General features: G+C 41.1%; 1 protein-coding gene across 28 annotated transcripts in view; it reads right to left on the reverse strand.

Moving 5' to 3' along the window:
- UNC80 (unc-80 homolog, NALCN channel complex subunit) overlaps nt 1–15,824 on the reverse strand; it is a 256,402-nt gene that overhangs the window by 4,025 nt on the left and 236,553 nt on the right. For 23 of the 28 annotated variants that reach the window (XM_069733446.1, XM_069733439.1, XM_069733450.1 and 20 more), the window contains one exon: nt 12,610–12,797. The exons of 1 other annotated variant lie outside the window; for it this stretch is intronic. In XM_069733446.1, coding sequence (XP_069589547.1) covers nt 12,610–12,797 — 188 coding nt within the window. Of the gene's footprint in view, nt 1–12,593; nt 12,798–15,824 lie in introns of all 28 variants that reach the window. 4 more of the 28 variants (XM_069733459.1, XM_069733460.1, XM_069733454.1 and 1 more) reach the window with 1 other exon arrangement.

Here is a 15,824-nt window from a genome sequence, read left to right on the forward strand (position 1 = left end):
ACCCTTTTTGGCCCAGAGAATTGTATTGACCGGAGCTTTTAATTTTGAGTTCTGTCTACCTAGCTGTTTGCCCTTTTTTAAATTTTTTTGCAAAATTAGTTGTTTATTCTTTAGAAATTATTTTGGGGTACATATCATTAATGCACAGGCTTCTGTTAGGACATGCCTAAAAGTATGCAGGAATAGGAGCTTATAATGGACAGCTTTGGGAATCCCTGCTATGCCCACGTGACGACATAAATAATTGGCCCCAGTAAACAAAATGACAGGGCTGACATTGAGATGACAAGGGGAGCTAAATCTGCATTGATGTGCAAAACTCTGATCCCATCTGTAAGTGTTGGACGGCAAATGCCAACCATTTTTCCAGAGTTGATAACACTGTCACCGCTTCTTTGCCCAATCTCATTCATGCGCAGAATACAAAATTTGGGAACATTTTCAGTTTCCAGTTATTTTTCCCAAATCCACCATAAACTACAATCCTAGCCCTACCTCAGCAGATATGTTTAATTAATTGGTGGATGAAAAGCAAACTTCTTTTGGGAGGTTACTGTGTAGCTCACAGAGTAGACCACGAATGTGTCCAGCCATTACAACTGTTAACACACCCCGCCACTGCTTTGTAGAGAATCTGCAGCTATGACATGTGCATGATCCCCTAATAGAGCCATATTAGAGGCTATAACTACAATCATTGTCCTGTTCTGTCAGACCAATGATGTATTATACGACTCCGTTCAGTCAGTCAGCAGCTCGGAAAAGGATACATACTACACAACGCTTCAGAAACAGGAGTCACACACTACATCATGAGAAGCTTTCCAAAGTCAATACTTGGCCAAGAAGAATCATTACGCAAAAAAAAAACTTGGAAAACTTTGAGACACACAGCATTCAGGGTTGCCAACTCGACTTTTAAATTTTTTTTCTGAAAGTTTATAAAAAAATCAAAGCCAGAAACCGACTAGTGGGCACGGCCACGCTCTATGCAAGTGTATGAAACGAGGCCGTGCCTACTAGTTGGTTTCTGCCCGGGAGTATGAATAACACATATGTACCCGTCAGTAACAGTTCAGAGACCGGCAAATCTTCGCAGAGCACAGTGTCTGCGCTAGGGGGATTCAAACATCTGCAGTCACACAGACTCATCAATTTAGACCAGACAACCCCTTTAAATTAGGAGAAAACCCCTCTAACACGTCCTATAGAATATAATGAGTCCTCAGCTTTTTGGACGGGTGTAAATGCACTGTATGTAGCAGTGTAAATCTATCAGTATCACAGGGATGCCCAATAGAAATGTGTATTTATTTGCACGTCTCATTCCGTTGGCCACCACAGTGATTTGTGGTAGCGGAACAGCAGCAGGAGAACCGTCATTACTGCCTTTGTATCCAACTATTGTTTTGATTAGCCGGCCTGCTGTGATGTCATCATGTGACGTTACGTCAGGCTGGCTAATCAAAAGAAGAGCCGGGGATGACCACAGGTAAGAGGCGGAACTCCCCCTCCATTGCCGCAGCCACAGACCGCTGTCTATGCACACCAACTTTAACGCCAGTAAAGTTCTGCTTGAAAATAAAAAGGAAAGTTTAAATGTAAAAAAACCAAACAAGCAAATTAATATTTTCTAATGTATAAATGAATAAAAATACTAAATTAATTGACAAAACATGTATAATTGTCATGTATAAGTTAAATGACGCCTAGTGCCAAAGAGACCTGCCTTGAATTGCAAAAGGAAAATAGTTTAAGGTGACTGATCTTTTTGTAGAAGGGAGGAATGGACTCGGCTGTATCTGAGCAATATTATGAAAAGACTGAAAAATGTAACCACTACCAGAATATAACATTTTAGTGTTTACCTACTGCCCTAGCATTGTTTTCTGTCCACTGTACAAGTTGTACTATACTTTTACAAACAAGTTAAACTGCAGACATTCCTGCCTAATTCCTGAAGGTCAGTTTTGGGAAAATACTTTGCATATACTATTGTTATCTACAAATAAAACTCTTCTAAGGTTATTCATTCAGAACTGCTGCACAAATTCATTGTATTGTCATATCAATTGGGTGCTTCATCATTATAAACAGTGATTACGATCTATCTATGTGGATTTTTATTATGGGTATAGCTGAACTTCATTCCTAAAAAACAATCCGTCAACAGCTTTTTGGTATGTAATCTAAGAGCAGCATGATGAAAGGCTGAAACTCTGATTTCAGTGATGTGTAATATTTTATCAGCAGGAGATTATTACTAGAGTTGTCTTATGCCATGTACTCCCCCTGCTCTGTGTAACCCCACCATCGCCACTAATTATCAGCTTTCTGTCAATCAGCAGTGTACACAGGCTGCTGCCAATCAGGAATTGCTAGATCTGCAGCAGAGAAAACGGGGATTTTATCAAAATGACACCAAATAGAATCAGTAAGTGATAAATTACCGAAATCAGGGTCTCTACCCCTACATCATGCTGTTCTCAGATTTCATACCAAAAAGAGAGTAACAGATTCCCTTGAAAGAGTGTAACGGGATTACCGTGACACAGAGGAACCAGAAGACCACAGCGACTGATTTCTCCTACTCCTGCACTGATTAGAAGAACTTAACCTTCTTATTAAATGGTGTAAATTTCTTTGGGCAGTGCAGGGGTTAATCTGCTTTGTTGAGAGCTCCAGGAGCTAAGGTTCTCAGCTGTGCACTGTTAGCCACTCCCATCTCCTATATAAACTCTATATAAACTGGGCCCTGGCTAGCACTCATTGTCAGAGTAGCTTTTGCTGCATGGCTGGAGGTTGTTGCTGGTGGTCATTGGAGAAAGGCATTTGTTGGATTTATCTTTGACTGTTGCTAGGTTTTTGATTGCGTGATAATTCCCTTCCTTCTCCTACTTTGGTTTAACCCCACCTTCCACTCCCCGGTGCATCCCTCTGTTGTTTATGTGTGTGTATTTGTATGTTTGGTATTTTTGTTGCCCTTGTTCATATTACCTTGTTAGTCTGGTTAGTGTACTACAGTACACTACAACACCCCTCTTCCCTGGGTGGGGGAAAGATAGAGACTGAGGGCAGATTCAGGAGCTAAGGCAAGGTACATGGCCCCAGCATCTTCACCATCAGAAGTAACCCAGGGAACAGGGTGAACTAGGGCACTCCTAGCGTTAGGGACAGGAAAAGAGCCCTTGGACACCCAACATCAAAGTCGTGACAAAGAAGATATCTCACAATTACATCTTATCACCTATTCAAAAGATTACTGGTTGACCACAATTCCTGAAAACATGGGCCCTGTCAGAATACCGCAAATTGGTGTGTCTGGAAGCAGTGATAGTTCAGATGTCCCATCTAGGACAGGAGCGTGCTGAGTTGTCAGTGTGTTGATGGACAGCTCGGCCATCCAATCGGAGGCTGAGTCTTGCTGAGCTGTTGGTGTGTTGAGTGACAGTTCAGCCGTCCAATCAGGGCTGGGGCATACCTGAGCTTCCTCAATGTGTCTGCTATTCAAGTGATTACCTAGCTATTTAGCTGGCTCTCTGCCTCCAATTAGTGCCAGTTGTAGCTTTGCTCAAATGGCATGCACTTGCTGTGTTCTGTGTTCCTGTGTTTGATCTTTGTTGCCTAAGCTTGCCTTTGACCATCTGGAGCTCCCCCAGACACAGGGCCACAGGTTACTCGGTACCGGTCCTCTCTGTCTCAGTTCTGGGGTTGTCATGGTGGCGGGACCCGGTCCGTGACCCTGCTAAGGGGCGTCCAATGAAAGGGTCGATGGTAGTTTGCCAAGGTTCGTGACGCCACCTGTGGTGTTCGGTCAGGGCAACCAACGCTGCTTTGGCGTCCGCTGGGGTGATGGAATGGCAGCTAGATGGTATACCTTCCCACAGGTGAAGTGTATCCCCAGGGCTTCCCAGTAGTGTAGGTGGCGATGGTGTGAGGCACAGTTAATAACGAGGACACAGGGTTGCAGTCTCTTTACCTCTTTACTGGTGACTTCAGGATCCTCAATCCGGAGCACTGTTAACAGGGCTGTCTGAGACCGGCCGGTCCGAAGGCACATCCAGAGTTCCCTTTGCAGGTGGAAATCAGTGCCTACCAACTAGCGCCTGTGTGTTGCAGTCCTTCCCTGCTGAGCATTCGGGATAGTCCTCACAACTGTCGTTTCTATTCTGATGTTCTGTTTCGTCCCCCAGTTTGTTATGGCTAGGACGCACCCGTTTGACGGGACGGCTCGGAGCTATTCTGGGACCCTAGAGACGCCCCTCTCCATGATTGCCCCCTATGTCTTCTTAGGTGATATATGTTGGACAGCCAACCTATAATCAACTGTCCTGCTTCTGTTTGAAGTAATGCTTGGAGTCAGTTACTTCCTCGGCGTTCTGGCCACCGGCTACGTGCCTCAGTAGGATGTTGCCGATCTCGGGGCATGACTCCTACTGGTTCTCCTTTGTGCTTTGATCTCGTTTCTCACTTCTCCACAATATACTTCGCTTCGTGTCCTTTCTTTAGATACCGCCGCAAGGTAGTGCAGGCGAGGCTCTGTAACGATCTGTCCTTGTCGCTAAGTCACTGCCAGGTTCCCACGCCTGACAGGGACCCCTCTGAATCTTCCCCGCAACACCCCCTGCCACGGGATGTTGCCTGGACAAAACCCAGCCAGCTTCTGACTAACTTCCTATCCAACCCCCAGTTTTACCAAAGTGTGAGGAGTGGACTAATAAATAGAACCTTTTGCTCCCCCTAGTGGCCGGAGTGTGAAGTGTAGTGTGTGACTGTGATACCTGGTCAGGTGGACTCCTTTATTGCCATCAGACGTACCATCACTCCCCTTAGTGGCAGAGTGACATAACTGCAATGACCAGTTCTCTGGGGCGCTGCACATCCATGTGCCTTGCCCTTTTGTCTTGATCTGCTAAATTCCTGGAATTCTGACCTCGAACTATGACCTGACTACTCCTTTGTCTTACTGCTTTGTTTATTATGATGAGCCCTCTTGGTGTCTGACACCGGACCTCTTGACTACTCAGCCTCACGGCTTGTACGTGAGTAGTGATTAGCATCACACAGGCCATGAATGTCTTGTCTGATTAGACTGGTGGTTTTGCATTCCACTCACTATTAGGCTGATGTAGATAGCCCAGTAGAGCACTTGGCAATCATCCTCAGCCCCTTAAGCAATAAATGGTGCAGCAGTGCACATGATGTACAACCGTGCCATTCAAACTGAGGATACAGGACTCTCTTCTTGTTGCAATCAGTGCGGATAGTTGATAAACTGTAATTGTGAAGTTGAAAAAAGTCCTAAATTCCGTCACTTGCTTTTACCACAGAGCTGTAATTTTATATGTATTGTCACAAGACCTAAACCACATATCATATCCTATTTTTGGCAGTTTAAAGGGGCAACAGACATTGTGGAATAATTTGGACTGCCCCATATATATTAGATGCTGTTGATTTTGGTGTCATGTGCAGACAATGATCTAATGTGTATGGTCAACTAAATGTAGCCCTACCATGGGTATAACTATCGGGGGTGCAGGGGGTGGGGTTGCAGTTGCACCTGAGCCCTGAAGCCTAAAAAGGGGAAGACCCAAGAGGTCACTTTGGCCTATATAGAAGAGCAATACTAGTAAAGACCAATTATAATTGGGGACCCTGTTGGTGATTTTGCATTGGAGGTTCAGATTACACCACTGAGCCCCACCTTATAGTGAGTGGGCCCATGGGCCTCCTTTCTCTGTAGGTTGAGATGCAAGAAGAGCAATAGTTTATTTACTGATTTCATAACAACGATCACATCTAAATTCAACAGATTTAATAGTGAAGCTTCTATATTTCACTTCACTTCTAGATTAGCACTAACAGGTTGTTTTTTTTTTTACATTCTACTGAGTTCTAGTGCAATATGTCCTTTTGTTGTTATGTCAACATTTGATTTATTTGTTGGGGCTTTTTTATAACAAGTATAGTTATGTCCAGCAATATTTGGACAGTAACCAAATCTCCGTGATTTCAGCTCTGCATGCCACAATTTTTTATTTAAAATGAAACAACTGAGATGCATTTGAAGTGTAGACTTTCAGGTTTAATTAAAGGGGTTGAACAAAAATATCCCGTGAAACGTTTTGGAATTGCAACCATTTTTCTACAATGTCTCATTTCAGGGGCTCAAAAGTAATTGGACAAGTTAACGTTCCCATAAATAAAATGTTAATTATTAATACTTTGTAGAGAATCCTTTGAAGGCAATGACTGCCTCAAGTCTATAAGCCGTGAACATCACCAAACGCTGGGTTTCCTGCTTTGTGATGCTTTGCCAGGCCTTTACTGCAGCTGACTTCAGTTGTTGCTTGTTCGTGGGTCTTTACGCCTTAAGTTTTGTTTTTTTAAGCTTGTGAAATGCTGCTCGGGTTGAGATTTGGTGATTGACTCGGACATTGGAGAATATTTCACTTCTTTGCCTTAAAATACTTGCGAGTTGCTTTTGCAGTATGTTTTGGGTCATTGTCCACCTGTACTGTGAAGCGCCGTATAATCAGCTGCATTTGGTTGAATCAGAGCAGAAAGCATTGCTCTGTACAATTCACAATTCATCTGGCTGCCTCTGTCTTCAGTCACTTCATCAATATACAGTAGTGACCCAGTGCCATTGGAAGCCATACTTGCCGATACCATCACACTGCCTCCACCATGTTTTACAGAGGATGAGGAGTGCTTTGGATCATGATCCATTCCAAGCCTTCTCCATACTTTCTTCTTCCCATCATTCTGGTACAGGTTGATCTCAGCTTCATCTGCCCAAGGAATACTCTTCCAGAACTGGGCAGCTTCTTTAGATTATTTTTGGCAAAGTCTAATCTGGACTTTCTATTTTAAAGCTACGTTCAAACAGAAGTATTTTGGTCAATATTTCACATTAGTATTTGTAAGTCAAAACCAGGAGAAGGACAATCAGAGAAAAAGTATAATAGAAGCATGTGCACCATTTTTGCATTCTTCACCGACTCCTGATTTTGGCTTTCAAATACTGCTCAGAGCAGGCGCTGGTAAGCCTGTAGCCCTGCATGTCAGATCGCTGATCTGACACAGTGCTCTGCAAACTGTCAGATCAGCGATCTGACCTTATAACATGATGCCTCCCCCTGGGGCAATGTTATAAAGTAAAAAAATATATATATTTAGTTGTGTAAAAAAACAAAAAACTCCTAAATAAAGAAAAAAATATATATATCGTTCCCATAAATACATTTCTTTATCTAAATAATAATAAAAAAACAATAAAAGTACACATATTTAGTATCGCCACGTCCGTAACGACCCGACCTATAAAACTGGCCCACTAGTTAACCCCATTCAGTGAACACCGTAAAAAAAAAAAACGAGGCAAAAAACAACGCTTTATTATCATACCGCCGAACAAAAAGTGGAATAGCAAAAGACTGATATAAATAACCATGGTACCGTTGAAAATGTCATCTTGTCCCACAAAAAACAGTCCACCATACCGCGTCATCAGCGAAAAAATAAAAAAGTTATAGTCTTCAGAATAAAGCGAGGCAAAAATAATTATTTTTTCTATAAAATAGTTTTTTCGGACAAAAGCGCCAAAACATAAAAAAATTATATAAATAGGTATCGCTATAATCGTACTGACCTGAAGAATAAAACTGCTTTATCCATTTTACCAAACGCGGAACGGTATAAACGCCCCCCAAAAGAAATTCATGAATAGCTGGTTTTTGGTCATACTGCCTCACAAAAATCGGAATAAAAAGCGATAAAAAAAAGTCACATGCCCGAAAGTATTACCAATAAAAACGTCAACTAGTCCTGCAAAAAATAAGACCTCACATGACTCTGTGGCCCAAAATATGGAAAAATTATAGCTCTCAAAATGTGGTAACGCAAAAAAATATTTTTTGCAATAAAAAGCGTCTTTTAGTGTGTGACGGCTGCCAGTCATAAAAATCCCCTAAAAAACCCACTATAAAAGTAAGTCAAACCCCCCTTCATCACCCCCTTAGTTAGGGAAAAATAAAAAAAATAAAAAAAATGTATTTATTTCCATTTTCCTATTTATTTTCATTTTCCCATTAGGGCTAGGGTTAGGGTTGGGGCTAGGCTTAGGGTTTGGATTACATTTACGGTTGGAATTAGGGTTAGGGGTGTGTCAGGGTTAGGGGTGTGGTTTGGGTTATGGTTGGGATTAGGGTTAGGGGTGTGTTTGGGTTAGGGGTGTGGTTTGGGTTATGGTTGGGATTAGGGTTAGGGATGTGTTTGGATTAGGGTTTCAGTTATAATTGGGGGGTTTCCACTGTTTAGGCACATCAGGGCTCTCCAAACGCGACAAGGCGTCCGATCTCAATTCCAGCCAATTCTGCGTTGAAAAAGTAAAACAGGGCTCCTTCCCTTCCGAGCTCTGTGCGCCCAAACAGTGGTTTACCCCAACATATGGGGTATCAGCATACTCAGGACAAATTCGACAACAACTTCTGGGGTCTAATTTCTCTTGTTACCCTTGGGAAAATAAAAATTTGGGGGCTAAAATACCATTTTTGTAGGAAAAAAATTATTTTTTATTTTCACGACTCTGTGTTATAAACTGTAGTGAAATACTTGGGGGTTCAAAGTTCTCACAACACATCTAGATAAGTTCCTTGGGGGGTCTAATTTCTAATATGGGGTCACTTGTTTCTACTGTTTCTACTGTTTAGGTACATCAGGGGCTCTCCAAATACAACGTGACGCCTGCAGACCAATCCATCTAACTCTGCATTCCAAATGGCGCTCCTTCCCTTCCGAGCTCTGCCATGCGCCCAAACGGTGGTTACCCCCCACATATGGGGTATCAGGACAAATTGCACAACAACTTTTGGGGTCCAATTTCTCCTGTTACCCTAGGGAAAATACAAAACTGGGGGCAAAAAAATAATTTTTGTGGAAAAAAAAAAGAATTCTTATTTTCACGGCTCTGCGTCATAAGCTGTAGTGAAACACTTGGGGGTTCAAAGTTCTCACAACACATCTAGATAAGATCCCTAGGGGGTCTACTTTCCAAAATGGTGTCATTTGTGGGGGGTTTCAATGTTTAGGCACATCAGGGGCTCTCCAAATGCAACATGGCGTCCCATTTTAATTCCAGCCAATTTTGCATTGAAAAGTCAAATGGCGCTCCTTCCCTTCTGAGCTCTGCCATGCGCCCAAACAGTGGTTTACCCCCACATATGGGGTACTGGGGTACTCAGGACAAATTGTACAACAACTTTTAGGGTCCATTTTTTCCTGTTACCCTTGGTAAAATAAAACAAATTGTAGCTGAAGTAAATTTTTGGTGAAAAAAAATTAAATGTTCATTTTTTTTTAAACATTCCAAAAATTCCTGTGAAGCACCAGAAGGGTTAATAAACTTCTTGAATGTTGTTTTGAGCACCTTGAGGGGTGCAGTTTTTAGAATGGTGTCACACTTGGTTATTTTCTATCATATAGACCCTTCAAAATGACTTCAAATGTGATGTGGTCCCTTAAAAAAATGCTGTTGTAAAAATGAGAAATTGCTGGTCAACTTTTAACCCTTATAACTCCCTAACAAAAAAAAAAATATTGGTTCCAAAATTGTGCTGATGTAAAGTAGACATGTGGGAAATGTTACTCATTAAGTATTTTGTGTGACATATCTCTGTGATTTAATTGCATAAAAATTCAAATTTGGAAAATTGCGAAATTTTCAAAACTTTCACCAAATTTCCACTTTTTTCACAAATACAGGTAATGTCAAAGAAATTTTACCACTATCATGAAGTACAATATGTCTCAAGAAAACATTGTCAGAATCACCAGGAGCCGTTGAAGCGTTCCAGAGTTATAACCTCATAAAGGGACAGTGGTCAGAATTGTAAAAATTGGCCCGGTCATTAACGTGCAAACCACCCTTGGGGCTTAAGGGGTTAAGCCCATATTGATTATATAACTGATATTTAAAAATGTTTTGGTAGTCAGCTAAATCTCAACTTGTCACTGTCCAAATATTTCTCGACCTAACTGCATATACAGTACATACAGTTGAAACTAGAAGTTTCCATACACTATATGAAAAGACACATATGCATTTTTTTCTCAATATCTGACATGAAATCAGAAGAAACCTTTCTTGTTTTAGGTCAATTAGGATTAACATAATTATTAATATTTGCCAAATGCCATAATAATGAGAGAGGGAATGTTTTAAGGCATTTGTATTACTTACTGCAAAGTCAAAAGTTTACATACATTTTTCATTAGTATTTGATACCATCGCCCTTAAACTGAATGACTTGGGTCAAACATTTGGGATCTCCTTCCACAAGCTTCTCACAATAGTTTGTTGGAATTTGGGCCCTTTTCTCCTAACAAAACTAGTGTAACTGATCCAGGTTTGTAGGTCGCCTTGCTCACACCGGTCTTTTCAGCTTTGCCCATAAATTTTCAGTCGGATTGAGATCAGGGCTTTGTGATGGTCACTCCAAAACATTGACTTTGTTATCCTTAAGCCTCTTTATTACCATTTTGGCAGTATACGTCAGGTCATTGTCCATTTGGAAGAGCCATTTCCGCCCAAGCTTTAACTTCCTGGCTGATGTCGAGTTGTTGTTTCAGTATTGCCACATAATCTTCTTTTCTCATGATGCCATCTATTTTGTGAAGTGCACCAGTCCCTCCTGCAGCAAAACAACCCCACAACATGATGCTGCCACCACCGTGTATCACAGTTGGGATGGTGTTCTTTGGCTTCCAAGCTTCTACCTTTTTCCTCCAAAAGTAACGATGGTCATTATGCCCACAAAGTTAAATTTTAGTTTCATCAGACCACAGGACATGTCTACAAAAATTAAGGTCTTTGTTCCTGTTAAAGGGGCGGGAAACCCCTAATTATACTGAAACTTATGGTTATCAAAGGAGCATTTCTCCCTACACCTCTAATGAGGTCCGATATCAACTATTATAACCAAACTTGACTATTAATAATTAACATCCACTTAATACCCCTCAACGTTATCTTTTCCTTATGCTACATACCAACTGAGACAAAACAGTGTAACAATAAAGGATATTTATTACACACACAAGTCTGCAGTCTATAACATACATATATATTTATACCCAAGCTGGCAACTATAAATATATATATATATATATATATACACACACACGATATACGGATGCTACAACTCTAATACAGTAATCTCACTACAGTATACAATAATATAACAATATCACACAGTAAAAACCCACCCTGAATTACCTGTCTAAATTACCCACATCACACATACAATATCAGCCCTCCCACCTATGTCTCAGCTATCCCTGAGGCCTAGTATATTCAGCCATGTGTGTAAGTCCATCCTTGTCCCAGGAATCCAGCAAGGCAAGCGAGAGAGAACCACCTGGTCTTGTCCCTTATATGTGACCAACTAAAAGAGGTGTGTCCAGCCCCAGGTGTGGGGGATGAGGTCACGGTCTATTGTCCACTACGATACATCCCCTCAGTCCTAAATGAAACTTGTTTTTCTAGCTCATGGCAGCTTTGTTTTACAACAGGGTGGAAGGAAGGGGGGGGGCTTTGCTCCATGTGGCATACATGTATATATACATAAAACATGCACTAAACACATCTCTATATAGAGATATACATTTTGGGGCATTTCCCTTCTTCTACAGTTCCTGTGTGCATTTGCAAACATTAATCTGGCTTTTTTATGTTTCTTTTTGAGTAATGGGTTTTTCCTGACAGCGTGGTCTTTCAGCCCATGTTTATACAGTACTCGTTTCACTGTGGATATTGACACAATCTTACCAGCTTCCATCATCATCTTCACAAGGTAGTTTGCTTTTGTCCTTGGGTTGATATGCACATGTCAGACCAAAGCACGTTCATCTCTGGGACACAGAACCCACCTCCTTCCTGAGCGGTATGATGGCTGGACATTCCCATCTTGTTTGTACTTGCATATAATTGTTTGTACAGATGAACAAGACACCTTCAGATATCTTTAAATTGTACCCAAGGATGAGCCAGACTTGTGCAAGTCCACAATTCCCTTCCTGATATCTTGGATGATTTCTTGAGACTTTCCCATGATGCTACACAAAGAAGCAATGTGTTTCAGGTGTGCATTAAACTACATCCACAAGTGTTTCTCTAATTAACTCAGATGTTGCAAAAAAAAAACCTATCAGAAGCTTCCAAAAACGACATCATATGTGCAGTCCAGAGTTGTTTACATGCATAGTAATCTTAGTGTATGTAAATGATTGACTTTGCAATAGATAACAAAAATTACTTAAAACATTCTCTCTCTCTCTATTATTCTGGAATTTGGCAAATATTAATAATTATGGTAATCCTAATTGACCTAAAATGGGAAAGGTTTATTTTGATTTCATGTGTGATATTGAGAAAAATATGCATATGTGTCTTTTTACATAGTGTATGTAAACTTCCGGTTTCAACTGTATATAAATTGCCCCTACGTCCAATTTTCCAGTTACAATTCCATGCAGGTCTGTCTTAACACACGGACAATTCGAAGGAAGTGAGATACACATGCTCTAACCTGCTTGTGGTGTTACCTGGCTGTCAGTCTGGCTGTGGAGATCAGCCACAATGATCGATGGGGAGGATCTGAGAACAGGGCTCTCTTGTTTAACAGATGGAGCAGGGCTACAGCCAGAACGTGGTGGCAAGGGAGGAACCTCAGTGTGCGATGTAGAAGGCTGAGGCTGCTTTTCAGTAAAAGTTACAGATCTTTTCTGATCCACTGCAGGGAGAAAAGAGTAGAAGGAAGCTAAGATGAGGTGTATAATTATAACTGTACAAATCAATGCAGGTTGACGTTTAGGTAGACATAGAATGCAGGTTAGCCTCAAAGACACTATATCAGTGGCAGACATAGATAGATGAGGGCACTCATGCAACAACAGTATATAGTCCCCTCTTTGTGTCTGTGAAAAAAAGCTGCTTGCTTATTTGAAGCTGAAAGTGGGCATCTTACTTCTTGAGCCACTGTGCGGCTGCACAGGTTGCACCAATCATATGTCCGCCCCTGCACTATATACAGTATGGCCAAAAGTATGTGAACCCTTGAGATAATTTAGATTGTAGGTTCCAATTCTAAAGCCTAGCTCACAAATGCCATTGTTGGAAAATATGCCAGATTTATGATAATAGCAGACACGCATTATACCCCTTCACTCCACTTCCTTTATGCATTACTGTTTTTTCCTGCCCCCTTCTTTCAAAAACCATCGCTTTTTTATTTTTCTTAACACATGGCCTTACAAGGACTTGTTTTATGTGGGCCAAGTTGTAGTTTTGAATAGCACTATTCATGTTACCATACAATATACTGGAAATGGGTTAAAAGCTTGAAGTGCAGGAAATGCATTACTGAATTCTGCTTTTACAGTGTTACTTGTGCAGTGAACCTGACCTGCCAACATGACTTTCCATGTTAGTACAATTCCAGTTATACCAAACATGTATACATATATGTTTTTTGTTTAAGTGGTAAAAATATTGGCTTGTGTAGCCATAACTTTTTTATTTTTCCACAGATGGAGTTGCATGACAGCTTTTTTTTTGCATCTTTAATTGGGGATAAGGATGATTTTTATATTCTTTTTATTTTTTTAATACTTTTAAAAACTTTCGTGTAATTTTTTTTTTTTTAATGGAATCTTTCAATATGATTTCACTCCCCAAACTATTGATTTGCACATGTAACGCTTTCATAGACAAGTCCTGCAACACCTTTATATGGCCGCCGGTCCGTTCCTCCGTTACTGAGAAATCAGCATTTGAATTGATATGGAAATGAGCCTGAAGAGCTATGGTAGATCGGAAGCCTCGGTCACTCCAGCTCTATTCCACAGCTTGACTAATAGCTACTTTTCTTAAAGCCACACTGCATAGAAGTGCTAAGCAGGAGAGGGCGCTGGACAGGCAATAGAGCTGGAGTGACAGAGGCTTCAGATCCACCACAGCCATTTAAATATCAATTCAAAGGCTGATTTCTCTTTAACAGACAAATGGACTGGACATGTAATGGTATTGCTGGACTTGTGGTAGAATGAGCTACATGCACATATAAATAATTTGGGGGTGAAATCCTGCTGACAGATTCCATTGAATCTTTATGTTTTGAACCTGCAAGCATTAGGTTGCTTGTTTGATTTAATGTCTTACCAGATAGAGATGAAATTACAATTCCCCCCTCCAAGACCAGCCAGTAGGCCCCCGGCTACCATCACTACCCTTCAGTATCCCATGATCGTATTGTAGGAAGTCAATGGGAACCACTGTTTGAGCACAACAGTTATCATACTACATAAACGCTACTAGCAATGATTGACAATGGCACTTAAATGACTAAACAGCAATGATTAGAGACAGCTCTGGCCCATGTCTCCGTGTATCACAGCCGGCATCTCTTGGGTATGGTGTAGGCTCAACTTCTAAGCCTGCGGCACACACCTGCACCTAACATGTATCGTCACATGTCGGTAAAGGGTTAACTACTTCACCGCACATATTGGGTAAGCAACAAGAGTCTAAATTTCTTTTACAGCATATACTTCACTTTTTATTAGCAAGGCTGGTCATGTGACCCCAAGGCATTCACCCCTACCAATATCCCTTGCATGCCCTGGGGGTCACATGACTATATTGGCACCTTTGTAGGCCAGTAAGGTAAGGCTACATCCTCATGATAAGGAATAGCAATATTTTGAATGCAACGCATTTTCTCTGCGTATCTGTGTTCTAATTGCTGCACTTGTTTGTCAGTACATGTGGATTTACCACACGTAATGACATTCAATTGGTCAAAATCCAGCATCTCAGCTACAGAAATTGATATGCTGCAGCTTGTAAACCCGCACCGCGGGCGAGCTTACGCAGAAGTAAATAGAAGCACAGCGGGCATGGCGTCTCTATAAATCCCATCCACCGTGCTTGTAATGTAGAACACTGGTTTGGACTCATTGCTATTCCTGATCTTGGGCACGCAGCCTAAGTGGGAGTGTAGTTATTTATTCTAAAATTTACATTTATTCAGGGATCTGTATTTTGGGATCTGGTCTTAGATATATACAGTATTTATTTAAGGGGGTCTGGTCTTCGGTCTGTGAATGTTTATATGGTCGGTATTTATTTTAGGGTGTATTTATTTGGGTGTCTGGGTTTGAGATCTATACTGGGTCTATTTATTTCTGCGTCTTTATTCTGAATCTCACATTTATTCCAGTGTCTGTATTGTGTGGTCTAGTCTGGTTACATATTTATTCTGACCTTTGTGTTTATGTAGGAGTTATGGTCTAGACCAGCAATTATCAAACTTTTCTACTTAAGCACCATCAGGCCATCCAAGAAAAGGCTCAATCCTCACCTGATAAGCAAAAATAATGTCTGGGCCTCACCACCCATATAAAGGAAAGGGCAGCATAGGATCATGTCTGTGAAAACTGTAGTGTCTCACCAACCATTAGCTGACATCTCACTGGCCATCCTCACAAGTGCTCTAGAAACAGTAGTTATTTTTCATACTCAGTGGTTAATATTCTGGGACCTGATCTGCCGTATATATTCATTATGGGGACTGTATTACTGGTCTCTATTTTGCATTGATGCCTATGGATACTCTATATTTATTATGAGGTCTATTAACTTATGTGATGAAAAGTATGCATGCACTCGGGCAGATTTTAATGAGGACCCTCTGGGCTACCACCCAGGGCTTAAGGCTCTGGGGGCTTTATGGCCAAATTGCCCCAATCATAATATTTTT

The sequence above is a fragment of the Ranitomeya imitator genome, chromosome 7 (genome assembly GCF_032444005.1).
Source record: "Ranitomeya imitator isolate aRanImi1 chromosome 7, aRanImi1.pri, whole genome shotgun sequence".
NCBI lineage: Eukaryota > Metazoa > Chordata > Amphibia > Anura > Dendrobatidae > Ranitomeya > Ranitomeya imitator.